At 39.0% G+C, this 22,502-nt stretch overlaps 2 protein-coding genes across 2 annotated transcripts in view; both read right to left on the bottom strand.

Moving 5' to 3' along the window:
• Window positions 1-508: 508 nt before the first annotated feature.
• Window positions 509-10,574, bottom strand: commd2 (COMM domain containing 2). Its single transcript, XM_020620912.1, has 6 exons — window positions 10,199-10,574; window positions 8,059-8,136; window positions 6,728-6,810; window positions 5,322-5,396; window positions 5,125-5,223; window positions 509-2,108 (listed from the first exon to the last, which is right to left on the bottom strand). Exons 1-6 carry the CDS (start codon window positions 10,263-10,265, stop codon window positions 1,899-1,901), a joined length of 612 nt encoding a protein of 203 aa, XP_020476568.1. The 5' UTR covers window positions 10,266-10,574; the 3' UTR covers window positions 509-1,898.
• A 5,334-nt stretch (window positions 10,575-15,908) lies between these two features.
• Window positions 15,909-22,502, bottom strand: part of lmnb2 (lamin B2) — a 13,361-nt gene continuing 6,767 nt past the window's right edge. The window contains exons 5-13 of the mRNA XM_020620910.1: window positions 21,738-21,836; window positions 20,714-20,785; window positions 20,512-20,637; window positions 20,177-20,397; window positions 19,147-19,384; window positions 18,737-18,844; window positions 18,248-18,367; window positions 18,018-18,095; window positions 15,909-16,648 (exon numbers count right to left, since the gene is read on the bottom strand). Coding sequence (XP_020476566.1) covers window positions 16,613-16,648; window positions 18,018-18,095; window positions 18,248-18,367; window positions 18,737-18,844; window positions 19,147-19,384; window positions 20,177-20,397; window positions 20,512-20,637; window positions 20,714-20,785; window positions 21,738-21,836 — 1,098 coding nt within the window. The 3' untranslated portion in view covers window positions 15,909-16,612. The remainder of the gene's footprint in view (window positions 16,649-18,017; window positions 18,096-18,247; window positions 18,368-18,736; window positions 18,845-19,146; window positions 19,385-20,176; window positions 20,398-20,511; window positions 20,638-20,713; window positions 20,786-21,737; window positions 21,837-22,502) is intronic.

Consider the following 22,502-nt stretch of genomic DNA (forward strand, 5'->3'; position numbering starts at 1 on the left):
CTCTATGTTGTTGAGGGGCAGTCCCCAGCCACATCGACCTGATCAGTGTTTGATTGTTGTGTCCTGTTGCTTTTCTTCTTCTCTCTCTCTCCTCTATCCACTCACCCCAACCGGTCAAGGCAGAAGGCCGCCCACCAAGAGCCGGGGTCTGTCGGAGGTTTCTTCCGTTAAAGGGAGTTTTTTCCTCCCCACTGTCACCAAGTGCTTGCTCAAGGGGGATTTGTTGGGTTTTCCCTCTGTAATAATAGTGAGAACAGTAAGGTCTAGACTTTACTCTGTAAAGTGTCCCGAGATGACTTTTGTTGTGATTTGGCGCTATACAAATAAAGTTTGATTTGATATTCCTTTTATTTTGTTTAATTGCAGTACAAGAGCAAGAGAAAATGAAATGAAATATAATGGAAAGTGAGCAATGAACTATGATGATTTGTGAATAAAGGAATTGTAAAACTAGTGCAGTCCAGAGTGGATTAAAGAGAGCATCATATATATGACAATAACATTTTTTTAAATTTTTTTTATTTTTAGAAATGGGAGGTCTTATGTGTTGTGGTGGTTTCAACACATTTTTAAAAGGTACAAAATTGAAATCAGCTACAATTCTGATTTTGCAATAACTAACAGCATATTAACAACTCAAATCTCTCGAGCTCTTTAACATGAGAAAATTAGGATAAAGAACTAAAATTAATGAAAATATACGAAAACAAAGCTGAATGTTATTTCACCAACAAACATACTGTTCTTGATCAAAAACCAAATTATTTAGGAAACATTATTAGCAGCCGCACAGGGTATTTTATATCTAAATTGTTAGCTAGCATTCGAAATGTATCTGCAACACAGGGTTTGTGGTTAGCCAGAGTTAAGAAAGTAACTTTGTGCTGGAAAAAACTTTTCAGGATTTAGTTTTTACTACATTAGCGTTGTGATTTGATTTAAGTAAATGAACCTACACAGACAGCAGACAGTAACCTTGGTTTTATGTGGTTTAGTTTTATTTGGCAATTTTGTTGGCCACATTTTTCTACGGTATAATCTAACAAATTAATACTGATTAGTAGAACGCTACATTTATAAAGAGCATCAGTGGTGGCATATGGTTCATATACACCGGTAATTCAGTATAATAAAACAGGCATAGAAATGTTCAGTTTGTGCTGAAACGGCTTCAGAGAGGTGCAGATTCAGCTGTATGGTCATTTTGAGGCTGTAACTCATATTATTGTTTAACTGTACTACATTATACAGGCTGTTACCTAGCCTCACCTAACTAATATAAACAGGGTGGACAAAAAATAAGCCCTCACTAATTCAACACCCCTTCTTTGATTGGGTGAACAGTTTGCATCGCAATGACCTTATCCACAACGCTTGGTTAGGAGAGCCTCTAAATGTACACTCTCTGACACATACACAAGATCATAAAGATAAATCACATTATATGTGTGGAGACGATTCCTACACTGATGTTCACCATGTGAGATGTGCCTTTGCAAAATATCAAATCAAAGAGCAGTATTAAGCAGCATGTAGACATGAAGTGAATAAACACCAGACCTCAGTGGAAACAGCAATGACTGTCCATCTTATGCTAGGCTTTAACACTCATTGGCATAACCACCAAGTTATGTACTCTTCCAGTCAAATGTTGACAGACATAATGTAACTCCTTTAAGTCAGGGCATTCTGCCTTTACATTGTTGAATCTCACAAACCACAAGAAAGGCATTTTGTCTGCTTCTTACACCTTAATACAATATCAGTGCCACTGTACTACCCTAATGTACAATACAGTCAACACTATGACACATATTGACACTAAAGTGATGACCATTTGCCAGTCAAATGGGCAATTTTGCAGGTGGCACAAATGTTAAACAAAGAGTACTAGGCGGCTATTTGATATTCCGTAAAATGCGCCGAGCATGACTGGTTTTCATGGTTGCAAGAGCAACCTCCAGTGTAGAGATAAGGTGCTGGAGAGTCCTGGGGTCTGTTTGGAAAACCCTGCTGATCTGGTCACTGTGGCTGTCACAACCTCTGGTTAGCAGCAGACGTAACGTCAGCATGGGAACAATCTGCTGACGGAGTGAACGGCTCGCCAACTGGCAGGAAGGGGTGAGGGAAGCCGGAAAACAAAGAGGTGAAAAGAAGTTCAATTCTGAAAAGTGGTGATCTGACACTTCACAACAGCAAGAGCTAAAACATAAACAACATGGCCAAATATATTGGCAGCCCTGCATTTCTGTCAGATAATCCACCAGTTCTCCCAGAAAACTGTTGCAATCACAAATTCTTTGGTTCCTTGTGTTTGTTTCTCTTGTTTGCACTGGAACAACAAAAATCCAAATCAGCCAAATCTGATCCATTCCACACAGAACTACAAAAACGGACTGGACAGAATTACTGACACCTTTTAAATACCATCAGAAATAGTTGTGTTTCCAACTTGTGATGCTCCTTTAATCTGTAATGAAACCTGCCTGTAGCAACCAACAGGTGCTGGCAACATAGAAATCACACTGGTAACCAGTTAAAATGGAGAAATGTTGACTCAACCTTTTTATCGTGTGGACCACACTGAGCATGGAGAGAAGAAAGAAGAGCAAAGAATTTTCTGAGGATTTGAGAAGCACAATAGTGGAAAAGCCTGGACAGTCTCAAGGCTCCAAGTCCATCTCGTGGAGCAGTTCCTCAAGCTTTCCCAGGAGCAGCACAGGATTCAGCACAGTGGAGAATACACCAGCCCAAAGTGGTTTATTCCCAACACGCTTAAGTACTACGTCTTACTGCATGACATGAACGAGGGGGATGAACAGAGGTACTGAAACAAGCTTTACTATGTTATGTCCATGTATATATTTCCTCAAATGTGCCCATGTGTATTGTGCTGTCTGTGTTATAATCATGTGGTAACAGTAAGCCGTAGGGCTGGGCAATAAAATGATCCCAATAATCATTATGGTAAAAAATCTTCTTGATAACTGATGAAACTGTGCAACGTTTGATTGATAAATGTGTCTTTAGGACTACTACTGTTAGACTGCAACGCAAGGTTTATGTAGCTGATGTGAAAAGCCAAAACATGCAGTTGGAAATGTAAAAATGAGCCACAATGAGGAGGACGTTATCTTGTGTGTATACACACAAATGACAGACATGGCCAAATATATTGGCAGCCCTGCATTTCTGTCAGATAATCCACCAGTTCTCCCAGAAAACTGTTGCAATCACAAATTCTTTGGTTCCTTGTGTTTGTTTCTCTTGTTTGCACTGGAACAACAAAAAAGCAGTCCAAATCAGCCAAATCTGATCCATTCCACACAGAACTACAAAAACGGACTGGACAGAATTACTGACACCTTTTAAATACCATCAGAAATAGTTGTGTTTCCAGCTTGTGATGCTCCTTTAATCTGTAATGAAACCTGCCTGTAGCAACCAACAGGTGCTGGCAACATAGAAATCACACTGGTAACCAGTTAAAATGGAGAAATGTTGACTCAACCTTTTTATCGTGTGGACCACACTGAGCATGGAGAGAAGAAAGAAGAGCAAAGAATTTTCTGAGGATTTGAGAAGCACAATAGTGGAAAAGCCTGGACAGTCTCAAGGCTCCAAGTCCATCTCCAGAGATCTGGCTGTTCCTGTGTCCACTGGGCGCACAGAGTGCAACAGTGTCAGATCACACTATCCGTCGTCATCTGAACGTTAAGGGACGCTATGGTAGGAGACCCAGGGGACCCACTGCTGACACAGAGATATAGAAAAGCCAGACTGGACTTTGTCAAAACTGACCTGAGGAAGCCACAGTCCTTCTGGGAGAATGTCCTGTGGACAGATGAAACTAAAATAAAGCCTTTTGGTCGAGCACATTGTTCTACTGTTTTTAGAAAAAAAATGAAATGAGGCCTTCAAAGAAAAGAACACAGTACCTACAGTCAAACACGGTGGAGGTTCACTGATGTGTTGGGGTTATTTTGCTGCTTCAGCCACTGGATGTCTTGACTGTGTGTGTGGCATTATGAAATCTGAAGACTGCCAATGAATTCTGGGGCACAATGTAGGGCCCAGTGTCAGAAGGTTGGGTCTCTGTCAGAGGTCATGGGTCTTACAGCAGGACAATGACCCAAAGCAGACTTCACAAAGCACCAGAAATAGTTTCAGCTGGAGAGTTCAGAAGTGGCCAGCAATGAGTCCAGATCTAAATTCCATATAGCTCCTGTGGAGGGATCTCAGAACAGCAGCTGGGAGAAGGAAGCCTTCAAAACTGAGAGACCTGGAGCAGTTGACAGAAGAGGAGTGGTCCACAATTCCAGTGAGAGGTGGAAGAAACTCACTGATTTCAGTTATTTTGTCCAAAGGGTGTGCTACCACAAACTGAGGGTGTCATCAATTCTGTCCAGCCCATGTCTGGAGATCTGTTTGCAATGGATCAGATCTGGCTTTTTTGTGTTGTTCCAATGCAAACACAAGAAATAAACATCAGGATATCAAAGAATTTGTGATTGCAACAGTTTTCTGGGAGAAGTGGTATGTTATCTGACAGAAATGCAGGGCTGCCAATATTTTTGGCCGTGACTTTATATAAGCACAGGTTATAAATACAAACCAGTCTATATACTGTAGTTTTTTGTTTTGCCTTCCTTCTTTTCACATTTCATACCTGGAGGCCCACACATTTCTGATGGAACGTGAGTCACTGTTTTTGTTTAAAACTACTAAATGAACAAACAATTCACCATAAAAAGACAGACATATAAGAAGGTAAATAGTCTGTATTTTCAATTATTGTACCCTATTTTAATCTTAATTTTATTTTCTTCAATTATTTTATTTTAGTACTTGGTTTTAGTAATATTATGATACTGTATGACTGATTGTTATATGTTACTTGCTATGTCTGTGTTTTTATGTGTGTCTATGTATGCACCAAATCGCCAAGGCAAATTCCTGATAATGTGAACTTCAATTTTACTTATTTGGCAATAAACTTGATTCTGATTCTGATAAAAAGGCTGCACACAGAATATAACAAGCATACTCACTTATCTACAACACTATCAATTTGAATCCACAGCAGATGAACAATAAATTTAACATTACGTAGCACACACATACCTGTACATCCAGTCTCCACTCCAGGTTGTGGTAGGCAGGCACGTTAGAGGGCAGCTGACTCAGGATGCTGCGGATCTGACTGCGGTGCTGCTCATAGAGCTGCAACAGGAACAAACAAACGCAGGTGGAGTGCAGTGGACTCTCCAAAATAGTGGTGGAGTCAAATAATACAATCACATAAATAAATTAAAAGTCACCTGTAAGAGGATCTGGTTAAGCTCATCACCAAACCCCAGAACCAACACTGAATCCAGGAAATCCACTTCAGAGATCTGTCACACACACACACACACACACACACACACACACACACACAGAACACTGACACTGGGAACAGCTTGTTTACTGTATCTTGCAAAATACTGACTACACAGGTTACATAGTACATTGCATATACAGTATCTCTAAATGTTCCAGACATTGATACAGTATGTCATCAGTGAAAAATGCCATAGTAATGTGCAATCTGCCTCAATGACTCGATGTACTGGACGTAAACAAAACATAACTAAGCCATTATAAATATCACAACTGTTCTTCTCATGCTATGACAAGCCACACAGTCTGGTGTGAAAGTAACAAGTGAAGGGAAAAAGTTCTATTAAATCTGCATTAACTATAACTTTACACACTGTCTAATAAGTCAAGTGAAAATGGGACAGGATGTGGCATCTCTGAGCTGTACCATCTCCTTCCATTAGACTCTTAGGTCTTTTCCACTGTAAGAACTTATCGACCCGTAAATAAACTTGTACCCCTTGTTCCAGGTTCTGTTTTTGTTTCCACCAACATCTACCTGCTCTGGAGACAAGACCCAGGAGCTAAATTTCAGCTTCCCCTCAGGAGGTAGTACTAAATCAAGTTCCAGGTACTCGAAGTAGAAGAGGATAGGTGCTTGGAGGGCTGTCACCCGTGATTGATTAAATGTCAGCATTGGCATGTCACAAGTATCACAAGGCGGTAGGGCATGCAAACATATACTCATACTGGTTTAGAGGTGAAACCGCAGGACCTCTCAGACGCCACAAGTCAGACTGCGCCCCAAACAGTGTCTGCCAGACAGAAGAGGTAACACAACACAAACTCCGCCATCCTTGGCTGTGCACCAACTTACCTATCCACCATCCATCAGCCAAGTTCTGTTTCTAGTTGTATGTGCAGTTCAACATCCCCAGTGCCACCATGTGATCTAAAAGCTGAATTAGCGTTGCCGTTTATCTCATCATCAAAAAAAAAAAGACATGCCTAAATACTGTCAATGCATTTTCGACAAAAAGGTAGCCAGCCTCATTACTTCATATTCTGTTACTGCTGTAGAGCTGGGGCTCGTTAGTCAGCTAACGCTAGCTTTGGACTAGAGACTGGCCTTTGTACAGTTTGTCACAGCCAAGCATCTGCAGTTCACACTGTAGCTTCAGGAAACAGCACCAGAGGGGCAAAGCAGGAAGGAGTGATTTATGGTGTGAGTTTGATTTGAGTCTCATTAGACCCTTTAGCAAGCTGAAAAGAAATGTGGCAGAGCATCTTTAACCTATACATACAGCTTTAGATCTAATCGAGGTTCGAGGTTATGGTAAGAAAAAAAGCAGATGGGATGATTCACCATGTGTTTGGAGCTCTCTGTCATCAGGAACATCAGGCCTTCCACTCCATGCTGCACCATTTCCACAGAAACACACAGCTTCCCTGCAAGCAATGGTGTGGTATGGATTTACTTTTAGGTACTGTTAGTACATAATTAAGTAGCATATGTATCAAAGCTGCATGATTTAGAAAAGTCATCATCTATTCAACTCAGTTTAGCATCAATAATATGGAACTTAAAACCTCTTAACTAGAGGTTTTCATTGTTTTCACTGAGCAACTTCATTGCATTTTGTAAAAAAAAACAAGTTTAGAATTTGATGCAACTCAAACAAAGTTGGAACAAAGGCCTGTTTACCACTGAGTTCCATCATTGATCCTGGTAACTACACTTTTTAAATCATTTGGGAGCTGAGGATACTAATTGTTGCAGTTTTGCTGGTGGAATATTGGTCCCTTCCTGCTGGATACAAGACTTCAGCTGCTCAGCAGTCTGTCGTCACCAATATCTGATCGTCCTCTTCATGACGTGCCAGACATTTTCAGTAGGAGGCAGATGTGGACTGCAGGCAGTCCAGTCAAGCACTTTTTTTTTTTGAATTACATTGTGGAAAATGTCATAACTATTCTAGAAACAGGGTTGGTACGCTTCATCCATTTTAGTTATTAACAGGCAGTTTTATGATTTTTTATGATGGTTTTATGAAACAAACCAACCAACCAAAACTGTTATGAAAAATAAAACATGCAGGATGAGCAGTTCATTGAAGCTCTTTTTTGAAATGACTGCAGCCACAGTGGCTTTTTGCAGGACATACTGTATAAACAGTATCCAATTTATTAGGTCGACCTAACTAATACAATCTACAGTCAACAACATCCAATAACCCATGCCTCTTTATGTAGGTTCTAATGTTCATTTTGTGTCAAAACCAATTTAGAAAGGTGCTGATTAAACTTTATGGTCATTTTGGAGGATGTATCTTATGGTGCTGCTCAACTTGTATTGCATTACACTGAGGCATGTTTCTAATATTTTGTCCACATATGATATTATGGTTGTTGTGCCAGACTGCATTAACTTTAGCAAGCTGTACCTAATAATACAACTAGATACAAATTTCATAAGAAACAAACTGTGAGAGTAATACAGTACTATAAACAATAACATATACTGTACATACACTATGAGGGTAAATCCAGGTGAGGGTAAATTGTTTGGAAATGTCTTTGATGCATTTTAAACCAAATTGCCCATAAGTAGTCCTCTACTGCGCACATCGCCAGCTGGAAGAGTGGACCAGTCAGCTGTTCATTAATAAGTATGTAATGAGAAGTACAGAGTCTTACTGGCTGCTCCTTCGTAGATCTTAGGACTGGATCCTCTCCTTAAAAACTCCAGCGCTATGCGACCAAACTCTGCAACCACTAATGACAAAAGAAAAAAAAAGAAAACATTGGAACATATGGTAAATTTGGTGAACACATAACAACCGTGTTTAATTCAGAATTAGGGTTATGATGATGTAAAGACAAAATTAATGTCATTCAGTTGTTATACACAGAAGACCGATATGTCATATAGCCTACACAAGATTCAATCTAAATTAAATCAAAATGTTTAAAATTCAATAAATTAGATTTTAAATTATTTTTTCACATTTCAACTAATCTAATAATAAAGAAGTACAGATTGTAGGTTGTAGATGGTTCTCTTTTACGTTTTTTATAGACAGTAATAACAGATTAACAAGTCTATATCTAAATGGCTTTCTAACTATAATTTGCATTTTGTTACACAGACATCATTATGCATCATCAATAGTGAAGCTCATTTAGAGCATGGTTAGAGCCATTGGTGTGAACTGACGCTGCAGATGGCTGCCTCGGTTCTGTACCAGAAACTAATTCCTTGTGTGTGTGTACCATGCTATATATTATATGTGTATATATATGTAAACTAAAGAAAATCCAAGATATAGCTTTCTGGGGTAACCAAATGCTGCGTGTCAACTATGGGTATAACTTGTACTTCCCTCCAGGGTCGATACGGTCTTCCTGCTGTGTTTTTCCACTGTATTTTCTCTATGTCAGTCTCTGTTAAGAGGAGGGAGGGGCTGCTCCCCTCTCATGCAGTCAGTTGTGTGTTTACACACAGGTTTTTGTAATGCTAACGGTTGAGGTGTGAGGACATGGACATTTAACCACTACCGGTTACTGCTCTATGCACACATACTCCCTCCCACTTCGCATTCCTGGTACTTGATTTCAGTACTATCTCCTAAAGGATGCTCAAATGTAGCAGAATGCACCTCCTAAGATGCATGTCTTTGGACTGAAGTACCCAGAGAGAACCCACACAGGGACTGGGAGAACATGCAAACTCCAGAAGGACAGGCACCAGGTCGGCCGGGGCTCGAGCAAGGGACCCTATTGCTGTAAAGCGACTACTTCACTATGCCACCCGTGATATTACTATTATTATTATTACTACATACGTACTGTACATGCCAATATATCAAATTCCTCCAGGTGTGGAGTGGACTGCTTTTGTTTTTGACTGAAATTCATTAGAAGCCCTCTTGCACAGAATCTTGATTACCTGGTGACTGATTACAACTTTTTCTAGCACCCTAATCTGTTTGTTTTTTCTCTTTTGTGTTATGTCATTTATTTTCTATATTCTTTTATTTATACTGATTTATATCAACGATGTGCTTGTGTAAAATGAAATTATTTTACAAGTTTTATTTCAAATAATTTAGCTATGTTGCTTTGCTCATTCTGAATTTACATGTCAGTATTGTTACCGTATCTGTGAAGAGCTGAAATTTTTGTATGATTTCAATTAAAGTTAAAGATACTTAATGAATGTATTATTTCTACAATTTCACTAATAATTTCACTTAATTTTCAACAACAATACGCAGCTTTCACGAAAAGAGAGCCATCTTAACTTTTCAGGGAAGTAAACCATCTCCCTTTTAAATTAATATTTTTCCTAGACCAGACGGGATTATTTTTGATTCCGTATTGTTAGAAGAGTCTATGATGATTCTAAAAACTCCTTCAGAAATTGGGTCAGTATTATGATATGACGGTACGTGGTTAAAACGTTCTGCAAGTCTGAATTTGGACGCTCACGGAAGGTGATCTCTGTGACTCGAGTGAATGCGATAGTCACAAGCTGGGGGACCATTGTAAAGCCTACTCCCAAAGTGTTATTGTTCACACTCTTTAATAGGTTAACGCTTTATGTTGGTGTCAAAGATTAGTTAATACTTTTAATAGCACCTTCTTGACACGGTCATTCGCCTGTTTACAGTATGTCAAAGATTATTTAATGCTTTTAATAGCACCTTGTTGACACGGTCATTCGCCTGTTTACAGTCAGAGGATTTAGCTGACAGTCAGCAGTAAGAAGCGGATATTTTCAGCATCCAACACGGTATTATAGTCCTGATTACCCGCTGAGAAACCACTTATTTACCTGCGGCATCAACCTTAGGTAGGAAGGCGAGGTGTTCTTTATGCTCTTCAGACAAAACCAGTAGCATTCTGAACAATAATGTGCTGTTGGACACGGCAACGAGCAGATTTCCTCAACCCGGAAACGACTTGGGTCTTAATTATCGGTGTGTTCCATTTTTCCGTGCTAGCATGCCGCTTGTTGCGTGGCAGCAAGGGCGGAGGTACTCGTTTAAATTGGGTGCAGGCGGCACATTAGAAGGAAATATGACGCTGATCTTCATCAGCTGATAATGGTAATTCGGGAAAAAACTTTAATGAGTGCGTGCCTAACGAGCTAGCTAAATTAGCTGAGGCTGGGCGTTGTTCTGCACCAGGAGGGACCCAGGGCCCACTGCGCCTGCGTAAGGTCTGACAGTCGCTATGAGGATTTCAACCTGGTACCTCACAGGTTCCAGGGGGACTGTTGCTATATGGAGGTCACTGACCCAGCACCGAACCGGTTCACACTGAACACGTGACAGGCATGGAGGAGTCTGGAGACACCGCGGTGAAAGTTATGCTGCCTCTAACATCATCGAGCGTTTCCATCTTCCAAGACAGCTTATTGTTTATGGTGATGCTAAGTGACATGTGTATGCGTGGCAAATAAAAATATTAAATGTCAGATTAACCTTTGCCATAGTGACAACAAAAGTAATGTTGTTGTAACAAGTTATTTTTGGAGGGAGCAATAAATACTGCTGAAATTTTATTTGCAAAATTTTTACACTCGTTGCTGCTTAAAACATTACAGTAACACTTTGTTCTAAGGGTTCTTTCAACCTGCGGTGGGATGCAGACCTTACCCTATAGGACAGTGATCAGGAGACAAGATTAAATGAACTCTAAATAAAAAAAATAATTCTCTAATATACAGTAATAATAATAATCCAGTTTTCTAACACAAAATGGGATAAGGTTCCATTCCTATGCCAAAAAAAACCAAACACTTTTTAGTTGTGCTTTACTGCCTTGTCTTTAGTTGATGTTCAATTCAGGCCCTATATAAAAACAGTGTTCAGTTTGTTTTGAACCTAAAGCCTGTCACTCGCTCACTATTGCTGGTAAAGCTTGATTTCTGTGATCATACTGTAATTGAGGCCAAATTAGATGAGCATATAAAAACTTTGATCAGCTTCAGAGTTTTCTCATCTGGCAGCTGAACATCCAGAAGACAAGCATTTGGGTGAATGATTCAAAGTCAAGCTGTAAACATCAATGGCTCTTGAAATGAACATTCTTCAGCTCAAATTGAGAACTTCACTTATGTACATTAAAAACACTAGTGATACCAAATATGTATATGTAAAACATTTATTGTGTAAAAAAAAAAAAAAAGTTCAACAGTTATTCATAGATGAAAGCTGATATTTGCCACACGCCCCAATATGAAACCCAGAAAATCATTTTCATAGCCTTCACCCATCAAGCAGTGTTTCCCATACATTGATTTATTTGTGGCTGGCTGGCCCCAAATCCATATTAACCACCACCTTTGGTTTAAAAAAAGGTAAAATCTTATTTCAGTGTAGTGCCGTGTGTAGCACATATACTTGCTTAGTCCCCTCCGTGCCCCACTCTGCTGATGCTGAACCATTGCTCCCTCAGTCCAGAGGAATATCGAAAAATGTGGGAAAGCTGATCAGTCTGGCTCATGTTTCAACTATCAATTGGTTTCAACCAGTGCTACTGAAGCAGCAAGAGGCTCAGGAAGAGAAAGAGGTAGGAGGAGGGCAGCAGCCAAGATGTTGCTTCTGTGGGGGAGCTAGTGCTGGAGGAACAGGGCAGATGAACATCACTATAGCAATATTATATTTAATTTAAAAAGATTAAGAAAGCATGACACCCCCACCACCCCGAAGATAACGCCACAATTAGAATGTAATTCTGTGGGAAACACTGCATCCAGTGAAGACTTAGCACTCACTTGTAGCATAACAGTACAGGAGTCATGTTCAGTATTTTATCAAAATTCTGAAATGTATTTAATCACAAAAATCAGTTTTTAAATTTAGGTCATCAACACCCAACCTTAAGCACCCCAGAAATCCTCAACACAAAATAATAAATGAAGTATTTCATGTAAACAAATTGATTACATAGACAATAAAACAAACAAAAAAAACTAGCAATGTAAAAACAGTATAGAAACAATAAAAGGTTTCCCAAAATGGTACACAAGGAGTCAGAGCAATACTCAATGTAGTGTATTGCAAGAGATGATGCAGACGACATAGAGATGGAGAAGTCCACTGTTAACTTAAACCACTTGTGTACTTAAAACAGAAGCAGTCAGTTTAATATGTCAGACTTACAAGTCCTTTTAATTATATTATTTCAGTTGCTCAACAGGGAATCAATGCACCAAACCCACCTCCACCTGTTGTAACAAACATTTTAGCCACTCAGTGTTTTAAGAGCAGCAGTGTTGCTTTGCATGACTCAAGGAGAAACAAGCCAGCTGATAAAATCTGGTGACAACGGTACCATTACATAGCAACAAAATGCCCCTTTCATACAGCAGATGCATGAGGGATAGGGTGGTCCAAAATGGATTCAATGTGAGTCACAGCAAAATCTTGTGCCAATTACTAAAGAGAATGCATGGATCAATTTTTACATGTCCAATTAAACCACTTATTTGCAGTCTGACATGAGATCAGTAACCATACAGTCATTATACACCACTCAATATTTTTAACACAACGAAACCTCTTAACTATGCAGTCCTATTCAGTTCAAAGGTTTTGAAACTGAGGGAATCCGGTTACGATGCTTCACAACCACCTTCATCAGGTACTGTTTTTGAGACTTAACATTTGTAGCACATTCAGCAGTGTTGTTGATGACAGTCATGTCCTTGACAGCAACACTGAACTGAACATCATACAAATGGTGTTACCTCTCACCACTCAATGTCAGCCTGGATTGGCTCCAGCCCGTGACCCTCTGGCAGATATGCAGTATAGATAATGGACGGACGGTCAAATGGCATTATAGGGTTAAATTTAATATATGTATAGTTGTATTATAGGAAACTTTAGAATTAATATATAATATTACATTTTGATGCACCAACATAAATTAAACAGCCTGAGAGGTGGAGAATTTCAGATAGCCAGTGAAGGTCAACATTTTGGGGGAACTTGTAAAGGACAAGGAGAGTATGAAGGGGACGCTGAGGGTCCAGCGACCCCTTCATAGGGTCGCTGGACCCTCAGCTGTATGAAGAAACATGCAGGTATATTGATATCTGTGAGGGCAGATGAGCGTTGGAACTAACAATTAGCAGGAACCAACAACAAGTATGACCCACGTACGGAATGAGGCAAGTGATTTGCTACAGAGGTTAATAGTTTGGTAGCGACACATCATATATTACTCTTCGATTCAGTACGTCTCAAAATAGGCACTTGAGTCATATGAATGAATTTCAGATCTTGTTTCATATACTACAGAAAAGTGAAACTTGACACAGTTGCCATACAGTAGATTTAGCAAACCCCAATGTTGGTCGCAATGGATTTTGTTGTGCCACCTGAAGAATAAGTTCATGTACTCATCACTCTCACTATTCCTCAGTATTATGAGATGATATGTAGTAAAATCGTAATTTAAATGCACTTTGTTGCTGACAGAGAAGTATCACTGTAAGATCTAGAGAAATCTAAGGAATTTAGGTTTTAAAAATGTGGAGTTCAGGAGGAATTGTGTGGTCTGTGCTTTATGATATTAACATTAAACATGATGATATGTTTTTAAAAATAGCAACTGTTTTTCAGAAATAATTCTGGACTCTGTCTTACAGGAGAAGAATTGCAGAGAAGGGCTCATCACCTGAACCTGACCAGAGATCAGTAAGTACCATTAGATCCTTCTTGTCTGCTGTATTCATGGGGTAGGACTGGATAAGTCTGACTTCTTCCTACTCCCTTCAAGCATGTACTAGGTATAAGCAAATTGATATTGGATTAGCATTTGTTGGATATGTGTAAAATTATGTGTGTTGACATATCAACTGTCTTTACATGCTTGAAAGAATAAATCAAATCAAATCAAATTTCCAAACAACAGCTCATACAGCTTGTTGTTTTCAGTTTTCAGACTCCAGACTAGAGTATGGTTTCCTACACTTCACTGATACTTGCATCACATGATGACCAGAGCGAATTCAGTTTTGGATTCTATACTTCCACCTGTATTTACACAGTTCCTATTACTGGTCTGGACTACAGCTGGAGCAAGTCTGAGAACCACTTAATTTAAGCTTGTTGGTGGTCAGTTGTAAGCAGAAACACTGAACTCAGTCAGTGAAAGGAGTGTTGTGTTAGCTAAGTTGTTTTGGCTGTAAGGTAGGTAGGTAGGTAGGTAGGTAGAACTTTATTGATCCCACAGTGGGCAAATTTCAGTAAGACAGAAGACTGAAATTTGGTGTTGACGACAAGACACTTAAGGTGTCCCAGAAAAAAAAACAAAGCTTTAAGTACAGATACTATTTGATACAGATAAGATTTTAGTATGCACCCAAAGTTTCAAAGGCCAATCAAGGGTTGCCAGGCAGCAAAACAGAATTTCGAGTAGGTTACAGTGTTTGCAAAAACTGCTCCTATCACTATTCTGAAGCTCTAGTGTTAATTGGGCAGTTTGGAGGATCACAGTTAAATCCTGCTTCTCATGACACAGCACATTTTCTTTCTACTTTAGAACACACAAGGACAGCACAGACAACTAATTCTGTACTTTGCATCATTGCCATCAGACAGTAGAGGTTGTCAGTCAGAACAAAGTGTTTAGTTGGCCTTGCTATTTGGAGCATCTGCAGGTAATAGTGACAGTTCACTGCTAAATATTAAGATGTCTTTGTCAGAAAGGTCTTTAAAAAACTGCTCACTACTTGTTCAAGACTAAACACAAGGTTATTACTTCTTTATATATTTATGGATATAGGGCTGATGTTCTTGTCTTGAGAACTCAAATAACAGGTTCTTTTAGTTGGTTTCTGTGACATCAGTACACCAGGGGTCTCCAACATGTTGCTCGCAAGCTACCAGTAGCTCACTCTCCAATTCTGAGTAGCTCACCTAAAGGCTCAGAGAATATACAGCAGCCTACAGTTCATGCATAATAATATTATATAACAGAACTTCACTCAGTGAGCCTGCTCAGACTGCAATCCAATCATGTAGATGTCCCACTTCCCTTTGGCACCAAATTACAATTTGCCAATCAACTGTCAAACTAGTGGTGTTGCTGTCAAGTTTGTTTACATCAGTTGCACCATTCAGTGATGTTAGCAACTCCTTTGGACAAAGTTGCATTAAAGAGCCCATGGCATGCTGTTCTGTGTTTTCTGACTTATCTACAATGTTACAACGATGAATTATCTTAAATGTGACGTATTGCCAACTGTCAGTGCACTGTTTGATACTCAAGCAAATACTGGCATTACAAGGGGTATTGTTTTCTATGATTTAAGTGAGGCTCCGAACGTTTATTTCCATTAGACATCTGAGATTATCATATCCTCGGAATGTGTAACACAATCAAATTGTGCATCATGTCTGTGCATTTAGTTAAGACTGAATTACAAGTAAAAAAAATTTTTTTAATTAAACTGTGGCAGTTGGCAATCGAGTTTTTTTTTTAAATAACCTACCTAATTTAACTCCTTTGTTGTTCATGTTGATAAGGAGCCTGAAATACAACAACCAACTTCCCTTTGTTTTTACAACACATGAATGCAGATGGCATAGTGAGCCGTAGCCTACATGCAATCTATTTAAGGTTTTGATTTGTGAAAGGAGGTGCATGTGAGCTTCAATCTGATGTGATGACTGATGTTTGATACAAAAATTGACTTAATATTAGATAACTGGTTACACAATTACCTTATTCAGTTGGTTTGGAGATCTGTTTGAAAGTTATAATATATATATATGCAAAATGTAATTAGTGTCTTAATATAAAACAAGTAGCTGTCAGCCACTTTCATTTTTGTCAAAGTAGCTCTCGCAGTAAAAGGTTGGAGACCCCTGCACTATACATTGTGTTGTGCTGGTTATAAAGAATGAAATCAAAATGCTTATAGTGGAAGAATGGAAAAACAGCCCATGGAAAGAATCATTAATATATATATAGATTAGTATTAATAGAGGTGGGAGTATTCAGCTCCAACACCACAGCTGGAGAGTTTGGATCCATTATCTTTGCATGATCCACAGATACTGGCACCGTTAGTCATATTTACGGAAATGATTCATGAAAATGGGTCCAAAGGTTCTTATCTTAACAATAAAAACACCATATGAAGAGACAATGGATAAGATCACATTTGAGTGGCTCTAGAGGGAAACAAATGTGACTAAGTCAAAGCTATCAATAAAACAGGATGATTTCACATGACGATACATTCCCTGGATGACATCTTGCCCTGTATGGAAAAAGGTTCAACAAAAACATTTTATTAGGAATTTATATGCCAAATGTTTGTTATATACTCTGATTTGCTCTAAAAAGAAGGAGTGTTCAGAAAAAAGGAGGGTAAGTACAGTCAGATGAGTTAACTTCCAGTTCAGAATAGTAATGACACTGATGTTGAAGAAGTACAGCTATCACCAGTACAGAGACATAAAAAGCTGCTATCCTGTGACCAGTGGATCTGGTTCCTGTTCCTGTGGCAAGCAGATTCACTTCCTGTTTGCCAATGCACAGAGTTTGTTTACGGATTACCTTTAAGATTAAGATAACTAGATTTCTCTGAACACCCGATATTGTTGTGAGTCATAACAAAATTGCACAACTTAAACACCTATTACAAACTATCCTGCTAGTTTTGAATTTCGGCTCCAGCAACAACTTCTCCCTCTTCCTCAGGGTGTCACATTTAGTTTGGGTACCTAAAGTGACCACTGAGTGATGTTACAGTTATATGTTTTATTTTTTTCATTAGACTTTGATTAGGTTAGTTTACCCGATGGGAGCTAGTCTTGTCAATGACTGAGTCACAGAGTGGCATTATTCCCTCAGTACAAAAAAACGGTTTAGCCAAGTGTTGTATATATTTTCTTTACAGCTGGAAGGACGCAACAATGTAAAATAAATGATAGGTTAATCAATAAACCGGCTTAGTTGTCTTAAGGAATGAAGTTGATCATTTTCTATATTAAGACTATTTTCAACAATCCCCAAATAGAGACTAAAACCAAGGAACTGCCTCTGCTCACAGTTAAGGTCTGTCAGTCTCAAAACTCGATTATCTTATTTGTCTGTACCACAAACCTCAATTCAACACACCACTGCACTGGGTGACACTTTTCTTCATTATGAAACACCAGACCCACATATTTGTTAAAAATGTTGCTCCAAAAGCTGCAAAAAGAGCATACCCTTTAAAGACAGGGTTATGCTTGGTGGCACAGTGAAAATTGCACATGCAGACTTAAGGTGTAAAATTCAGATTATTTGATTTTAGATTTTTTAAAGATATTTTAAGGACACCCAGAAACCCCAGGAAAACCTGAAAGGGTCTGAAAATGTTCCATATCTACTGTAGAAATACCATTTATCATAAAGCTAACCGAACAGCAGTAAAGCAACCCTCAGCACCACTGGTGCATGTATGAGGATGTTGGATTCATATGGGGGGGGCTTAGTAAAAATAAAGAGCAAGCATAGAGCATAAGAAGGAAAATACAAAACACGACACTAATCACAGGCGATAAAAAAATGAAGTGGGGAAATAAAACTTTTTGGATGCTTTACACAAAGGCAAATATGGCAAGAAAAACAAGTCTACTCACCGTTTGTACCACTTCCTCTTCTTCCTCTCCATTCTCAACCTCAACTTGAGTTTTGGTTACAGTCCTTCTGGCCACTTCCTGCAGGACACAACATAGACACGCCATAATGCAAAGCTCAAATTCAGCTCTAAGCAAGATAAAAACACAGGAATAACATTCAGCATAAAACATGGTATTCTGTATACCAAATCAAGAAACAGGTATAATTAATCATGCATGGATGTCTTTACCTCGCCGTCAGCATTGAACAAAGAGGTAACTATGTCATTTCCTGTGCCCCAGGAAGCCTGGCTTTTCCACAACAAGTCAGATGGTGGACTGTGGGCCACACCAGCATCAGCAGACCACACCTGTATAAACACAGTGTAAGTAAATACATGTATGTAAAAAAAAAAATTTAAAACACAAAAGACTTAACAGAACATTAAAAAAAAATCTGTATATAATTTGTATATGATTCTTCGCAGTGACTTTCATACTTAACAGTTTACATTTAAATAAAGTGATGTGAAAATTATGCAACAGTTAAAAAGTATGCAAGATTATTTTCCAAAGATATGCATTATCAAATCTAAAATCTGCCCATGTTGGAAATCCGGCACAGTACGGGAGAACTTTAAGCCCTGATGAATACAAAAGTATACTAGCAAATGGAAATTAATAAAACACTTGAAAAACACAGGACCTCTTCACATATCATCTCCTACTTAATGTCTCACCGTGACTGACTGTCCAGCCTTGAGGACAAACTTCGGGGAGAACTTATAGATTACTTCTTCCCCATTGTCAACCTGTCTCTTCAACCTCCAGTTGCCCAAAGGCTGATCCTGAAAAACAAAAGAAGCATAACATGCAAGGACAAAATCTTTTCACTACTGGCACTAAACGTACTGATCAAAATGTTATTGATGAACTCACTGCAGATCTAGGGAATCTGTTTTTACACTACCTCACATAATCAGCATTTACTGTTATCATGGTGGAATACATCCGACCTTTTCATATTCAGTGTTTCTTGTGAATATGCAGTGCTACTAATCACAACCTGTTGGTCATCTGCATAGTCTGTCCAGTCTTTTTGATTGGAGACTCTCCCTCCCTCTCTCTCTCTCTCCCCTATCTTACAAACCTGCTCTGTATCATTGGCCAGTGTGACTGCATTTCCATCCATGTTAGTGGGTGATATTGTGACTGCTCCGCTAGCTGTGGCCTCCTCTGACACCAGCATCTGCCCCTCTCCTCTTCCTACCACTGGCAGATTCTTAGATTCCACATCCACTCTCTTCCGTTTAGAGGTGCGGGAGGAGGAAGATCCTGTTATCCTGGAAACAGTGACTCGAGGTGATGAGCTAGGGGAAAGCTTCAGCCTGAAAGAAGCAGACCAAGCACCAGCACATTAATGGCCATCCACCTCTCCATGACACAAAAGACTGAGCTGTCAGTTAACAGAACCTATGGTCTTTTTGGAGGACAACACAAGACATGTTCTTCTGTCGCTGCATGTTTCACTGTGCATTGCTACACTTAATCTGATGGCATTCCAGGTAAAGGACAGCAGATGGACACACTGTCTTCACCAGGTTGACCAGCAGCAGAAATCAACTGGACAAATATAATTTTCATGTAGGGTTATCTAAAAGAAATCAGCATGTTTTTACGTATGGATTCATTTCCTGATTTTACTGATTTTTCCCAGCTCGCTATAGAGGGTGAGACAAAGTGAAACCAAAAATCTCAGAGTTACATCAGGAGTTGATATCAGATACCAGCAAAAACATTTGCAACAGAAAATAAAATGGAATTTGTGTGATTTAAACAGCTGTATGTGAAAATTACACTTAACTAAATGCATGAAAGGAAATAGACCCAAGCAAAAAAAAATTAAATGCTGGGTCCAGTTGCTTACGCACGGTTCGGGGATACATTTGATAGAACGGAATTCTATCTGCTGCTGTGTAACAAGTCTAAAAACATTCAGGGCGAACTGGTCTTAACCTAAATGTGACTTGCCTCGTTGTTTTACGGGCTTCACGAGCAAGTCCCTCTAGTGTTTGGTTAAATGATTGATTGGTTGAATTGATATTTTGCCGTTGCAGGGCACCATGGAGAAATGTTACCAGCGAACACTTCATAGGCCAGCAAGTGTGCACGAGTTGTACCTGTGCTCCTCTCCCTCCAGCAGTTTCCTGTATGCATTGATCTCCATATCTAGGGCAAGCTTCACGTCCAGCAGTTCCTGATATTCACTGAGCTGAGCGTTCATTCTGTCTCTCAGTTCACTCATCTCTTGTTCTTTTCCTTCGATGTCACGGTGGTGCTTGTCTCGCTCTGCTGACAGAATTTCTTCCAGCTCTCTAATACGATCCTCTGAGGTAGCCAACTTCAAACACACATATATGACCAATATAATCAGTTAAGTTCATTAGCAATGCAATTCATGAAGATGAATGGCAAGGTCCCTAATTTGTGTGTACAGGTGGAATTAAAGCAGTACCTGTTTCTGCAAGGCATTCAGTTGATATCCAAGGTTTTCTATTCTGATACGGGACTCCTGCAGCTCCTCCCTGACTGTGCTCATTGCCTTGTCATTAATCTCTGAGGACATCTTGGCATTATCCAACTAGACAGAGACCAAGACAGACTAGGAGTGAGAATCAGAGCATGAAATGACAAAGAACAAATTATTTGTTTCTCACCTTGGCCTGGAAGGTGTGCTCTAGTTCTTCCTTATAAAGACAGACTTGCTCATCATGTTGCCTCCTTAAGTCCTGGTGGGATCACACATATCTGATCAATGACAATTTTCAAATAAATTCTCCCCTGCTCATACCCCTTTAAAAAAAAGTTTGTATATTTGGAGCAAAAAAACAAACAAACAAACCAACCCTCAAATAGTATCAGACAGTAAAATGAGCCTCTTATGTCATCCTGATTATTATTTTTGCTCCTTTTTGTTTAAATTTTTTTAAGAAAAAGAAAATAAACAACACAAATACAGTCAAACCTCAACAGTGAGCCTTTCTCATTCTTAGGGGTTGTGTAGCAGCCAATGGCACAGTAAAAATTGCACAGAGAGAAGAATGGATTCCTCTAAATATCAGCAAATTCCTGATGCAAATGTCATGTAGTTAGTCAACAAAGTGAAAAAGGCCAAGACAATGATCCAAAGCATAGTTCAAAATCCCCCATAAACTACTTTGCAAGGAAGAGTGGGTGAAAATTCCTAAATCAAGAAAGACTCACTATAAGTGCTTACAAGCTGTGATATCTGCCAAAGAGTAAGCATCACAATTGTTTTTTCATTTTCTTCTGTTTTTTTTTAGTGCATTTCAAGAAAGTCTCATTTTAATGTCTGCGTGCTGCAGAGGTTTATTTACTTCTTTTCACTTAAAAAATGAACCAAGTACAGAATTTATCCACACATTTGCATACATACAACTGAATCAACCCTATATTTGCATTCTTTTTCGCTGATGTTACAGTTGAATGCTTCCTGTCTCTAACATCAAAGATTAAGTTGAATTGGCAGGCTATCATGGGTCCTTATTTGCACTTAATCATGTTATTGTGGACAGAAAAAGTCAAATTCATTCATTTGAATTAGCTTGAATTCTGAAAACAATTGGCTAACATGAATACAGTCAGCACCAAATCAAATGATTAAGACGTTTAAAAACATAAAGGCACCACAGACAAATTCACCGCCCCCAAAAAACATACCTGCAGAGCTTGTGCCAGTTTGAACTCATAGTCCTGTCTGACTCCAGAGTCTACCTCCACTATTCTCTGCTCCTGTCGACGCCGAGAGTCACGCACCTCCTGAACACAAAGAAAAATTTTTTATTACAACAGGGAGCAATTCTTAATGGTGCAAAAATGTCACACGTTTGGTCCATCCGTTTACAATCCTCAAACCTCCAGCTTTGAATGAAGATGCAAGTCTATTACATGTGAAATGCAGGACTTCTAGACTGAAAAACCTTTTCTTTCCAACTGCGATCACACTCCTAAACAGCTGACAGGAGCATACAATCAGGACTTACTTCTTGTAATTCCACCTATACTGCTTAGATTCCAAGTTTGCACATGCATAATTGCACGTTCACTGCTGCCTATTGCACACACTGCTCAAATGTAGCATACATTCTCTCTTTATTATATTTGTTTCCTCTTGCTGTTTTTAAATGCCTTTAGATTTTGTGTACTATTTATCTACCTCATATTTCACTTTGTATTGTTTGGCATTCATTGTGGACAGCAAAGTAAGAATTTCATTGTACAGGGAAACACGTTTCCTTACTGTGCACATGACAATGAACACTTTGATTTGATTACCCTCTATTCTATTCTAAATACTCCACATACGAAGAAAAAACATGGTAGATATACTTAAATAGAACATGATTATGACCAGAAGGGTAAATATTGGTTTTGAACATTGATATACAGTTTAATATACAAGTATTCAGACCCCCTTAAATTTTC

This window comes from Monopterus albus, unplaced genomic scaffold (assembly GCF_001952655.1).
Source record: "Monopterus albus unplaced genomic scaffold, M_albus_1.0 scaffold250.1, whole genome shotgun sequence".
NCBI lineage: Eukaryota > Metazoa > Chordata > Actinopteri > Synbranchiformes > Synbranchidae > Monopterus > Monopterus albus.